We start from the raw sequence: 12504 nt of genomic DNA on the forward strand, positions 1-12504 counted from the left end.
AGGACTTCATGGTTACCATAGTCACCACCCTCATTGAAGTGACGGAGCTTCTTGCTGAAACCACCATTAGGACTAGACAGCTTGAAGGGCCACAGGAAGTTAGCACACTCCTTGAAGTGAGGTCCGACAGTGTAGATCTCATGAATCAAATCCTCCACTCCCATAATTCCGAACTTGCCCAGAACCTTCTCCACCTGCTCGTTCTGCATCAAAGGAACACGCTGCTTGTTCAGCTTCGCGAATCCACGCTTGTACACCAGCATACGCACAGTCTTCAGATTAGGATAACCATAGGCAATGTAAGGCTCCACCAGACGAAGCATCTCCTCAGTAGCCTTGTTCAGACGCACAAATACAGCATTGTGGATCTGACGCAGACGAAGAAGCTGGAGAGTCTTTCTCACCTTAGGAGAAGTCTGGTTAATACCACGAATACGCACAACAATAGCCAGAAGACGACCCTCACCCTCAGCGAACAGATGACCCTTATTGTGGGCCTCTCTTCTCTTGGCAATCAGATCCGACTCCAACTACAACTCATTTCATTCATCCACAAATCACCTGAGCATACTCCTTCTCATACATCTCACTGCGCTTCACCATCTCAGCACGCTTGGTCTTATCAGCAGCCACAATATCAGCAGCAAGCTTCTCAGCGGCAGCCTTCAACTCAGCATCACGACGCTGCTTCAGAATAACAGACTGGGGACTACCAAAACGTAAGAACAGTTCTCAATCCAATTTGGATCAGCGGAACATGCCTTCAAAGAAATCAGAATACTCTGAGATCTCAATTCCTCTCAAAGGACTAGACACTGTCTATCCAGATGAAAGATTAATCAATAGAATCCGTGACTTCAGTAGATCATAACCATCACCTACACAGGCATAATGAATGGACAGGTAACAATCTATTGACCAAAACGATAAATAGGCCAAGGGGGAAGGTCTGTATTTATTGTCTGCTTTATGATAATTACCCCATATGCTTTGAAAAGACAGCGGAGAAATGGTAATTAGAACCAGGGAAGATGGAGAAAGAATATAGAACACGAATTGGATACAAATTAGGTATGGAGTTAGTAGCAATCGTATTTGTCTGAACTTCTTCGAAACGATATGGATACTCTTACTAAGTTCAAAAAGGACACTAAATAGCATAATTACCATTGTGTTCGGGGTTTTTGTTAGTTGGTTTGTTCAACAAATAGTCATTCAATTCCTTTAAAGGGAGAGGAAAATGGTTGGAAGCAGCAAGCAAAAGAAGATGGCCAAAAAGGTTTGTGATTTACAGTGTTGATGATGTGGTAGATGCGCACTGGGATGAAAGCTTCAGCCAGTGATATTCGAACGAGGTAGGAAATGCGTCAATATAATTATTTCTAGAGTCCAATCGAATCCCTTTGAAGTCCGAAAGAACAAAACTCCTCATGCCGAGTACATTTGCATATTGTCGAAAGTAATGTGTAGAGTCATTGGACGTAGTGTGAAGGGAAACAATAGGAACATAATCGTGTCAAACGAGAAAGTTGAAGCATTTTTTCAGTCTAACCTTTAGGCATTAACTCAGAGGCAGAGAGCGGTTGGGGAGGACTATGAAAAGATAAACAAGAAGAACATCTTCAAAGATCGGTTTGTATACGTATTGATTCTGATTTATAGTCGTTTTGGAGCAGCTGATACATTGAATGCAGTTACTGAGGAAGAGAAGATGCTGAAGAAGTTGGAGATTCAACGTAAGAAGCAACTGAAGAAGCAGCGATTTGCTCTTGCTGATGACAATGAAGAGGATATGCTCACTCATGGAGGAGAGGCTTTGGATGGTACGAGTGAATGAGGAGAGTTATGAACAGTTACACAAGCATTCAATGATCTTCATGAAGCTTTGGATGATGAAGATTTGGGTGAATTGGATACAGATTTGTTAATGCGAACGAATCTTCGCAAAGAGGGAGCTCAATCAGGAGATCGGGATAAACCGAAGACACAACGAGAGATCATGATGGAAATTATAGAGAAGAGCAAGAGCTATCGGGATGAGAGACGTCGAAAGACGGAAGCATTGGCACAGGAGATTGATGCAGTGGATGCAATGATGGAGGATGTACAGTCACTCTTGCAGTATCGTAAAGTAATGAATGTAGTGATGTGTAATGAGTAGGATGAGAAGGTGAAACCAGTGGAGATTAAACAGAGTGAAGCTGATGTGGGTAAGAATGATATGAGGAGTGGACAATAGAGTTTGATAAGTTGGCAAGTCAAATGATGCAGGAGATGAAGGGAAAGGCTACGGATCGACAGAAGACACAAGAAGAGAGTAAGAATAAGAGGAAAGAATGAGCAATAGTTGATCAAGAAGAGTTGGAGAAGCTGGAGAAGCTTGAGAAGGAACGAGAGAATAGAATGCATGGTGTGTTGGAGCCAACACAACGAGAGACAGGAGATCTACAAGATAATGAAGTGATAGTAGTCCTGTTCGGTTTGTATGAAGAATAGAAACAGCGATCTGATCTGGATACTGCTATGGATCTGATTGATGAAGAGAAATCTTTAGAAACAGAACAGAACGCTGATGAAGATGAAGATTATGAACTACTATTTGGTCATAAGCGTCAGACACCAGCAGAACGAGAACCTGAAAAGCCAAGTAAGATGAGTCGCAAAGCGATCCGAGTGATGATTTGGAAAAAGGGATGAAACGTAGATAGCAGTGAAAAAGGAGAAAGAGGAACGTGCTGCAATGATGGAACAAGCTAAGAAGGAGATTCCGTATGTTATCGAGATTCCCCGCGGGTATGTAGTGAATCTGGTATTTTCAAGAATAGAGTAGCAGAACTCTGTGAACTGTTGAACCAGTATGTAGAAGTGGATGATAGTGTAAATCTTCTTCTAACGCGAATCATCAAAACCAATAATCCAAATGTGGCAAAGGACAAGAAGAATGAGTTTATTAATGTAGGCTTGTTGTAGTTCATGAAGTTTAGTTCTATCGCAATGTAATTGCTTTGATCGAGCAATATTACCAACAAAACAGTATCAGTTTATATGTGTTGGATTCGATTCAAAATTGCCTGATTTCCATGCAAAACTACATCCCAGGAAATGTAGCTTCAATCTGGAGTGATATCTTAACTCGAGTGAAAACACGAGTATTAGGAGTAGAATCTGGTCTATTCAAATTAGTTGTAGACGAAAACATTCCCGCGGTTTTCTGATATATTGTTACTTCAAATGGCTTTGAATGTCTATTCAATTACTGATTATCGCCATAATATTGTGAATCCCGCAATTCTCCTTTTAGCACGGATTGCCTTGGAATGTCGTCTTCAATCAAATGAAGAGTATCTTCAAAGTGCCTATCTTGTGAGTATTTTGGAAGATTATTCGCTTCAAAGCAAACGTGTGGTTCCTGAGATGTATTCTTTGTTAACGCGTCTTTGTGATTTTATGTTGATACTCACTGTTGTATTTATTAGTAGATTACGGAACGATGAAGAAGGAAGGTGGAAAGGAACCGGAAATGATCCTGTAAGAAAGAGAAGAAGGAATCAAAAATAGATTCAATTTAGTCAGATCTGTGAAGAAGAGAGTAATCCAGTGTCTATAGAACAGATACAAATGTTGGTCTTGCAATTAGTGGAAATTGCAGCGACATTGAATGTTTCAAATCCTGCTGCAAGTGTATATTTGAAGGAATTGAGCCCAGTTGTTCAGAATCTACGAACTGGAAATAAGGATATTCAAGCCAAAGCAAAAAGTGTTCGAAGTAGGGTGAATAGGGCACTTTTCACATAGAATCATTTACAAATATACTTGAAGAATCTCTCAATAGTCGAAAACATCTAGATCTCCAAGATGAAGTATTGAAACCAGTGTTTGTGTCATATGCACCTGCGTATGAAGCCGAATTCACACCTGGAAAAGCACTTCATCCCAACAAGGAACACATTCGTTCAAGAGAACTACGGAACCAGGTGAAACGAGAACAGCGGGGTGTGGAGCGGGAGATTCGTCGTGAAGCAGAAGTAATTAGTTCGGTAGGAGGTAGAAAGAAGATATGAATTAGATTCGCGAAGGAGAAAGACGAGAAGTGGAAGAGCAACAGCGAAGAAAGTTGAAAGAAGTGATGGGATGGTTGGAAGAGAATAAGAAATACAGTGTTTGTTGAAAGAAAAATGCGTCAACCGGGAATTGAACCCGGACCTCTACCTTGGAAGGGTAGAATCCTAACCATTAGACCATTGACGCTTCAGATATGGATGTCCACGTGCCATACAAAAGGAGTTTGATGCACATGGAATGAGGGAACTAAACAAAAACGAAATGAAGTTCTTTGATATGCTCGAGGCTCGAATTGAGAAGAGCCATTCTCTCCTTTGTGTTGGTCTAGATCCTCATGGTGTTGAGTTGGCGGAACATACACCAGAGGGATTAAAAGCTTTTTGCTCTCGTCTCATTGAAGCTACGAAGGATGTTGCCTGCTGTTACAAACCCAATTCTGCTTTCTTTGAAGCCATCCCAGGAGGAGTCGAAGCTCTTGCCGAAGTTGTTCGTTGATATATTGAAGTCAACTGTAGATTGTTAAGACGATTCCCGAGGACATTCCTGTGCTTCTTGATGTGAAACGTGGCGATATTTCTACAACTGCACAGGCCTATGCAACTGCTGCTAAGCAAGTAGGCGCTCATGGAGTGACATTGAATGCTTACATGGGATATGATGCAATCAAACCTTTCCTTGAGGAAGATTGGGGTGGTTGTTTCATTTTGTGCAAGACATCGAATCCCACTTCCAACGAGTTCCAAATCTTGCGCACTCGTGATACTGATGGTGAAGAGCGATTCTTGTATGAAATCTTCGCAAGAAAGGCTGCTGAATGGGGAACAGGAGTTGTCGTGGGAGCTACTGACGGAGTCGTAGGACTAGATAACGGTATTGAGAATAGGCACTTCGTAATGTGCGTGCACTGTGTCCTTCCATTTGGATTCTTGCTCCTGGAGTTGGTGCTCAAGGAGGTGATTTGGATGATGTGATTCGAGCCGCAATTCGTGATGATGGAAAGGGTATTGTGGTACCAATTTCCCGCGGTATTTCTAGAGCTGAAGATCCTCGTAAGGCTGCTATTGAGTATCGCGATCAGATAAATGACGCAATTGCTCGAGTACTGGCAGAACGTAAACAGAATGAGACCTCTCTGAGCAATATTCAAGTTTCATTCATTGAAGCTGCAATCCGAGCAAATGTTTTACGTTTTGGAGAGTTCAAATTGAAAAGTGGCAGATTATCGCCCTATTTCTTCAATATGGGTAATTTCAAAACTGGACTTGATTTGCATGAGGTAGCTGCTTGTTATGCTCAAACGATTCTTGCTTCAGATTTGCAGTTTGATGTACTCTTTGGGCCTGCTTATAAGGGAATCCCTCTTGCTGCTACTGTGGCTGCAGAATTGGCAGTACGAGGTCGTAATGTGGAATTTGCGTATAACCGTAAGGAAGCAAAGGATCATGGTGAAGGAGGTTGTATTGTGGGAAGTGCATTGAAGGATAAACGTGTGTTGGTGATTGATGATGTGATTACAGCAGGCACAGCTACGCGTGAATCTGTTTCAATCATCAATGCTGAAGGTGGTCAGGTTGTTGGTTTAATCATTGCATTGGATCGTCAGGAGAAGGGAAATGAGGGTAATTTGTCGGCTGTTCAGCAGATTGAGAAGGATTTCAGTTTCCCTGTTGTGAGTATTGTGAATCTGAATGCTTTGGTTGATTATCTGAACAGAGGTGGCGAGTTAAGCAACTATCTCGATGCAATTAAGAAGTATCGAGAAATGTATGGAGCGTAGTTCCCTTTTATTTGTTTGTTTAGAGAGATTGTTAGGATTGATAACAAATATGAAAATGATAAGGAGTAAGCGGATTTGGTAACACCGAGAGCGATACATGAGCGAGTGTCTTGTAGGATGGTGCTTGAAGTCGATTCTGGAAGATACGTTGATTGTTACGCAATTGGGTATTCGCAGGATACCTCTGTAGGCATTTTTCGGTAGCTTCTAGTCCAATGTCTGTATGCTCCTTTAAGTGAGTGCAAATATGTGAGAGAAGTTCAGGAATACTATCCATCAATAGAGACCAAAAGCTTTACTAGAAACTGTAGATATCAGGATTGATAAACAGACGTACCTGGGTTGGAAAAGGGATTTGATACGCTCTAGATGCAAAGAGAAAGGCTACTTCATATTGCTTCTCATCATACCAATGTTTGGCTATGCGATAGAGCGATTCAGCACGTTTGGGAAAGAATTCAAAGGCTTGCAAATGTTTCTCTTCTGCCATCCCCCATGCATAACCCATTCGCTCCATAAGTCCTGCCATCCGAGATAGAGCTTCATATCGTTCCTCAATCCATCCTCCCATTTCAAAACGCAGGTGATAGTACTTGTAAGCATTAACAAGATCATCCAGACAATCGAAAGACTAAATCAAACAGAAGTATTCTCTCTTACTTGAGCTAAATAGAACACAGTTCGAGTATTCGTGGGATCCTTCTCAAGGTCAGCAAGGAGAAGGTCTCGATCCAGTTGCCATCGCTTCCGTTTGGATGTGAGATTGCTAGATAGAAGGAAAAAAAGAGTAGTACAAGGTAGAGAGATCATGGAGAATGAAGGGATCCTTGTCATTGTTGAATGGATAGATAACTGTTCGTGTTCCAGGTGTTTTAGACATAACATATCTATGACTGATCATCACTCAGAGGATTGACTCATGGGTAACACCAACATAGGTCCACTGATAGTCTGTATTGCAGATTCGTATACTGTTATATGCAGTTTGACCATATTTCACTTTCACTTCCAAACCACCAATCGGATTCTTTAGGTTCTTCAGATAGTCGACAATTCTGGTGTTAAGACATTAGCAAAGAAAAAGGGTAGGATATTTGTCTCCATTGTGGAGATATTCATCCCCACTGAGCATTAGAGTATACTGACATTCCTTTCCAGCCAGTTCTAGGACACGATTCCTAGTTGTTGAAAAATCCACAAAGGGTTCTTGATACACCTAGAGTGAATCACGTTTGCAAGGCCCACTTTTCCTGGAATACCTTGGAAAGCGCGTTGAATCAGGTTGATGGTATCATCCTTGGATCCTGTATCCAGGATACAGTATCTATCAACAGATCCCTTGACACTATTAATAGTTCCAGTAATCGAAGCAGCCTCATCTTTGACAATCATAACTAACTCGAGAAGACATTGTTGTCTATGTGAGATTATGGAATCTGACCTACTGATGGGATTGAACGACCAACTATGAATTAGAAGAGAATAGAAACAGCACTAAAACCACTAGCAAGAGGAAAAGAGACATGGAAAACTGGGACGAAGAAATTGACAACAAACACAATGTAAAAATGCGCATTCCACAAATTAAACAACAACATCGTCATCATCTTCAATCACGTAATCCATCAGAATGTTGTCGCGATTCTCATTATCCTCCTCGCATTCCTCGAACTCCTCTTCTATCTATTAATATTCAACTGCAGTCTCACCTCCAGTCACCGCCTTCTCAGCGCTCTCCTTCTTCTTCTTAACTTGAAGGACCTTCTTTAATCTGAACGTGTCTTCTCTCTCCAACTCGTCCAGCTCTGTTTCGATATAAGCGATGGTTTGCAGAATTCCAGGGATGACAACATTATCCAAAGCATTCACTCGACGATTCGTGACCTTGATAGCCTCATCGAGAGATAAGAAGGATGTCTGAAGAGACGACAAACGGATGATCACCTGAAGAAGATCTGCCCACATCTTTCGACATTTCTCTATCTGCTGACCACCACGAGCAAGTGTGAGTTCATCGCTGACTACATCGCGATGCTTGGATTTGAAAATTGGTAACTTTACACCAGCTACATTATCGATGTGAACCTCCACCACTTCAGAGGCCTGATTGACATTGTCTCGGACCTTACGCCTAATCCCATCATTCCAAGACACTAAATCCTACGCAACGTCTCCAGCAGCCCACTTGGCTTCAGCCATGGCAATTGAAGCCTCTTTCATCATTTCAGCAACTTCTCGTTTTGTCTAATGAATTAGAGGCTACAAAACACATTGTACCTCCATAATCTCCTTCAGAAGCTTTCTGAAACGAACAGTAAGGGCATCCGACTTCTTCTTTAGTAATTCGTAACCTAATTATCACAACCATTGGATTGAGAAAGACCTTTTTTTGCAGAAACAGCCTTTGTCTTAAAGGCCTGCAAAACCCTAGAGATCATAATACCTACAACATCTCTACATTCGAGTAGGAAGCGCCTTTTGGTCAGACATCTTGTATCAGCTTCAAATGAGTCGAAATGTGGAACTTTCCCCTTTTGGGAGTTTCATCTATGGGTTATTTCGCGGATTCCTGACTAACTCATTGAATAGACAGTGTCATTCGAGTGAGTGATGGAGAAAAATGGGTCTGGAAAGAATAAATGAATAGATACCTTTGATCTACTTTGTAAATACCCAATTGTTGGACATAGGCTAGGTTCTATTTCAATTCTTTCACTATTGGAGATAATAACGAATAGAGAAGACACCTTGCTGATATCTAGGAATTCCCCTTTTTCTCGTCTCATTTCTTTTATCAAAAAGATGGCAATAGTACTTCGGAGAGGATGGATCGTGATATCTGTAATATTGATATTATGTTTTATTCTTGTCTCTCAACTCTTTGTTTCATCTAGACTTGATATGTCCCTTTTTTCTCAAATCGTTTGTATATTATAAGGTTGTGACATATAGGCAGGAAGTGCTCAATATGAGAGTTCAGATCTGAATCCAGAACAAATTGCCATTGTTTGTATGTATTATATAGTATCATTATTAGACTGTACCCAAAAGAATGGGCCTGCGAACTGTATCGTTATTCTTGGAGATAGCTGATTTGTAGAGTGTTCCTAGCAGTTTAAATCCTGCCTCCTTTTCAGATAGTGATTTTTTATCTGCCTGTGGTATTTCTGAAGTCAGCCAACAGGAGTGTCAGGAGAAACCTTATTCTAATGTCTTTTTATCCTCTCCAGCTCACAGAAAGCATATTAGTCCAAAGGAAACCATTCTAGCCTCTGATAATGGAAGTGGAAAGTGGTTGATTGGTGGTCATAAGACTGCATTAGTGATTTTGACCTATAATCGTGCACAATATTTACTGGAGACGGCAAACCGTATTTTGGAAGTATTATCGTCTGCATCAACCAATTACCTCGTCGATGTCTTTATTGCTATTGATGGAGATGATACTGTGACCAAGAATATGGCTACATCCATCCAGTCTCGGTTTCTCGATTCCCTTCCTGATTGCCCAGTTGAATTGATTGAACACAAACGCACTGTGGTTGAGGGTGATACTGGATACAATTATGTTGCTCGGAATATGAAGAATGCATTTGATACGGTCTTAGTAACAAACAAATATGATCAAGCTATCATTCTGGATGTGAGTCCTTCAGAATCATGTGAGATGTAGGATGACATGTTCATTGCCGAGGACTTTTTCGATTACTTCAGTGCAATGTCTTTTATTTTATATGAAGATCCTTCTGTGTATGCCATTAGCGCGTATAATGACAATGGTCAAGACTCCTTCATTCTTGACAACAGTATTCCTTCTTTCTTATCTTCACTGTAGCATTGGTACTTCGTAGCGACTTCTTTACAGGAGGTGCATGGATGCTTACAAGTACGGAGTGGAATGCAATTAGGAATGAATGGCCTGATGGCTATTGGAATGATTGGATGCACCAGAGTAATCTCTTTCTTCATCGTGCATGTATTCGTCCAGAAGTATCTCGTGTGATCACCTTTGGTGTGAGTGGAATCAATTCTCATCCGTATTTCTTTGATCCACCTTTAATGAATAGGTTCTTTCTAAAGGAGCAACTGGGTATTAGTTTGAATAGACGAAGAGTTGATTTTCTGAAGTATGATTTTGCGTATCTTTTGAAGGTGCAAATAAAGATTTATATTCACAGATAGGATGAATTTGATCTAATCTGGAGAAATGCAATTGAAGAAGCAGTAGAACTCGACTCTTTAGATGATCTTATTTCAGCCCCTCTAAATCGGCAGCTTAAGATTTACTATTCGTACTGCAATAGTTTTCATATAAAGAATAGAAAGAAACCGGGTCTTCAGAGTTTTCGGTCCATTGCCGACAAGATGGGGATTATGGGTGATGTATTGGGTGGTATTCCTCGAACAGCCTACATGGGCGTAGTAACAGTTGGTTATAAAGGATTTCGGTTGTATCTTGTGCCAAGAGAAGGTCTTTCTTTTGACTACTAGCGTGTGTGTGTCAATGCTTAGTGATACTGATTGTTAACAAACTCATGGAAATATAACTAAAGGGAGTTAGAATAATGTCCATGCACTAACAAGTGAATCATCGATAAACCAATGAACACCAAGAGCACATTCCTTCTTTCTCCATCTACTATCACACCAACGCCACGTTTCCGACGTTATTGCGCTAAAAAATGGAAAAATCCCATTCATTTCAATACATACCCTACTATCCTACTGGTTCAAAAAGAAAAGAATGAATAAGGCATGCCATTGTAAAAGTGTAAAAAAGGTACCTATTTTTTCACTGCAGAAATGTACATACTGCTCTAGAAGGTTGATTGATGTGATAATAATAGTTGTCAAACTAACTGCAGCAGTGACGTTTTGGTCATGAGAAGAACTAGTCCTGAGTGAGAAGATGGTGATAGTGAAAGCATATAAAGACTGTTCCATCGAACTGGAGTAACACTGCTACCCACATCACAAGCAACACAGTGACCTATATCCAAATGAATGTTGGTATTATGATTGTTATCAGCTTGAGTCCATGATTCCATATATTACCGATATGAGCCAGTTGTCATTGATAACATATGTGATGACATTAGTGGATTTGAGTTGTATATGCAGTTGACTAGTATTATGAAGAAATGAGTTTGGCGATTTCAAGGGGATTTTATGACAATATGCTAGAATATTGTAATGAAATCAGTAAACAAAGAGAAAGAGCATTAGTACAAAGAATCCAGAATATTGCTTAACTTCTCTAAAATATACTATAATCTCGTCGAATGAAATGATAAAGAGAGTCGGCATCTCAATCAGTATCAATCTAGCAAGCATACTCGAATAATTAATGTCTTTAATTTTCTCGAATGATTTATTCATCTGAATTCCATGTTCAGTGAGTGATGGAATGTCTAATTCAAACTCCATTATCAATCATCACTTTTTAATGTCACTTTTCCTATATATTCGAAATTTTCGTCATCTCCTTGAAGTCGAGATAGAGAAGGAAGATCTGATTATGAGTCAATCATTCATTCATACTCTTCATTATCAGTACATTTGATTCAGTAGTATTAATATCACCTCTAAGTGCTGCCCATTCAAGAGTGATGGACTGAAGTTGAGTCAGATCTCATTCATCATTCATTCAATCATTCATACTCTCAAATACTATCGAATGACAATCACAGAAAGAGACACATCCGATTTCAAGAGTTTTAAGAGAAGGGAGATTGGACAAATAAAATAACTCTTCTTCCCTTCCCACTCCTCCCTGAATCACAATCGATTCAACAGAATTAGAAATCTCATTCACTCGACCTGCCTCTGATATCCAGAATACTGATGGATGAAGAGACAATAAGTGTTCAGAAGGAGCTACACCACTATTCTTAGTAACACAGTATTCAAGAGAGTCAGCATCTCAATCATTAGCAATCAATCAATCATACTTGAACAGACAAATGTATTCACTAAAGAGAATGCTCCACGTATCTGAATTCCTTCTTGTGCGAGTGATGGAATGTCTAATTCAAATTCAGTCATCAATCATCACTCTCCAATATCACTCTGCCTATCCAAAAGTAATTGAATTCATATCCTTGGAATGTAGATAGAGAAGGAAGGTCTGATCAATTAGTTATCACTGTCAATCATACTCTTCATTGTCAATTCATTTGATTCAGCAGTAAAATCATCTCCTCCAAAAGTCCATAGTCCAACATCGATAGACTGAAGTCGATTCAAATCTCATTCATCATTCATTCAACCATTCATACTCTCAAATACTACTGAATGACACTTCCAGAATGCATAACTATCCAGTTGAATGGATATCAGAGAACGAAGATTCTTACATTCAAATGATTCATAGTAATAGAATGAACTGTATCCAATGTTGATTTGTCTCAGTTGATCACAATTCATTATCAAACATTTGCTTCCTTTTCCAGCATCCCAATCAAGATAGAAGCTATTCTGTTTAATGTCTACAGTCTCCAATTCATTCAATCCATCAATCACAAATTGACTCACTTTCTCAAAGCAGTGATCTCCAATGTCAATTTGTTTCAATGATATCAATGAATAGTTCAATATCAATGATGATATATCAGGATTGAAATGATCATCAATAATCAGAGATTCAACACAACTAGTAACAATCA

At 39.9% G+C, this 12504-nt stretch overlaps 6 protein-coding genes across 6 annotated transcripts; 3 read left to right on the forward strand and 3 right to left on the reverse strand.

Annotated features, from left to right (window-relative positions):
* JH06_5858 (60S ribosomal protein L7) lies at window positions 1–603 on the reverse strand (the record flags this gene model as incomplete). Its single annotated transcript, XM_014670309.1, has 2 exons — window positions 1–530; window positions 562–603. Coding segments are annotated over 2 exons (572 nt in total), but the record flags the coding sequence as incomplete, so codon positions are not given.
* Window positions 604–1240: 637 nt separating this feature from the next.
* Window positions 1241–4061, forward strand: JH06_4073 (hypothetical protein; the record flags this gene model as incomplete). The annotated part of the gene is made up of 18 exons (XM_014670310.1): window positions 1241–1279; window positions 1312–1355; window positions 1387–1437; window positions 1471–1528; window positions 1559–1632; window positions 1663–1829; window positions 1854–2131; window positions 2162–2210; window positions 2240–2317; window positions 2348–2466; window positions 2497–2673; window positions 2705–2793; window positions 2826–2955; window positions 2985–3158; window positions 3190–3449; window positions 3480–3528; window positions 3559–3766; window positions 3796–4061. 18 exons carry the CDS (start codon window positions 1241–1243, stop codon window positions 4059–4061), a joined length of 2310 nt encoding a protein of 769 aa, XP_014525796.1.
* Window positions 4062–4338: 277 nt separating this feature from the next.
* JH06_4074 (orotidine 5-phosphate decarboxylase) lies at window positions 4339–5839 on the forward strand (the record flags this gene model as incomplete). The annotated part of the gene is made up of 3 exons (XM_014670311.1): window positions 4339–4545; window positions 4578–4916; window positions 4946–5839. 3 exons carry the CDS (start codon window positions 4339–4341, stop codon window positions 5837–5839), a joined length of 1440 nt encoding a protein of 479 aa, XP_014525797.1.
* A 298-nt stretch (window positions 5840–6137) lies between these two features.
* JH06_4075 (glycosyl transferase) lies at window positions 6138–7231 on the reverse strand (the record flags this gene model as incomplete). Its single annotated transcript, XM_014670312.1, is given in 5 exon segments — window positions 6138–6471; window positions 6634–6726; window positions 6757–6894; window positions 6982–7055; window positions 7070–7231. The coding sequence occupies 5 exon segments, from the start codon at window positions 7229–7231 to the stop codon at window positions 6138–6140; spliced, it is 801 nt and encodes a 266-aa protein (XP_014525798.1).
* A 192-nt stretch (window positions 7232–7423) lies between these two features.
* JH06_4076 (V-type proton ATPase subunit) lies at window positions 7424–8329 on the reverse strand (the record flags this gene model as incomplete). The annotated part of the gene is made up of 6 exons (XM_014670313.1): window positions 7424–7518; window positions 7549–7970; window positions 8004–8083; window positions 8117–8190; window positions 8223–8266; window positions 8298–8329. The coding sequence occupies 6 exons, from the start codon at window positions 8327–8329 to the stop codon at window positions 7424–7426; spliced, it is 747 nt and encodes a 248-aa protein (XP_014525799.1).
* Window positions 8330–8740: 411 nt separating this feature from the next.
* Window positions 8741–10330, forward strand: JH06_4077 (alpha-mannosyl-glycoprotein 2-beta-n-acetylglucosaminyltransferase; the record flags this gene model as incomplete). The annotated part of the gene is made up of 8 exons (XM_014670314.1): window positions 8741–8761; window positions 8792–8911; window positions 8940–9482; window positions 9513–9645; window positions 9675–9876; window positions 9907–9991; window positions 10022–10131; window positions 10162–10330. The coding sequence occupies 8 exons, from the start codon at window positions 8741–8743 to the stop codon at window positions 10328–10330; spliced, it is 1383 nt and encodes a 460-aa protein (XP_014525800.1).
* Between the last annotated feature and the right edge of the window lie 2174 nt (window positions 10331–12504).

The sequence above is a fragment of the Blastocystis sp. subtype 4 genome (genome assembly GCF_000743755.1).
Source record: "Blastocystis sp. subtype 4 strain WR1 chromosome Unknown seqid_0293, whole genome shotgun sequence".
NCBI classification, from domain to species: Eukaryota; class Bigyra; order Opalinata; family Blastocystidae; genus Blastocystis; species Blastocystis sp. subtype 4.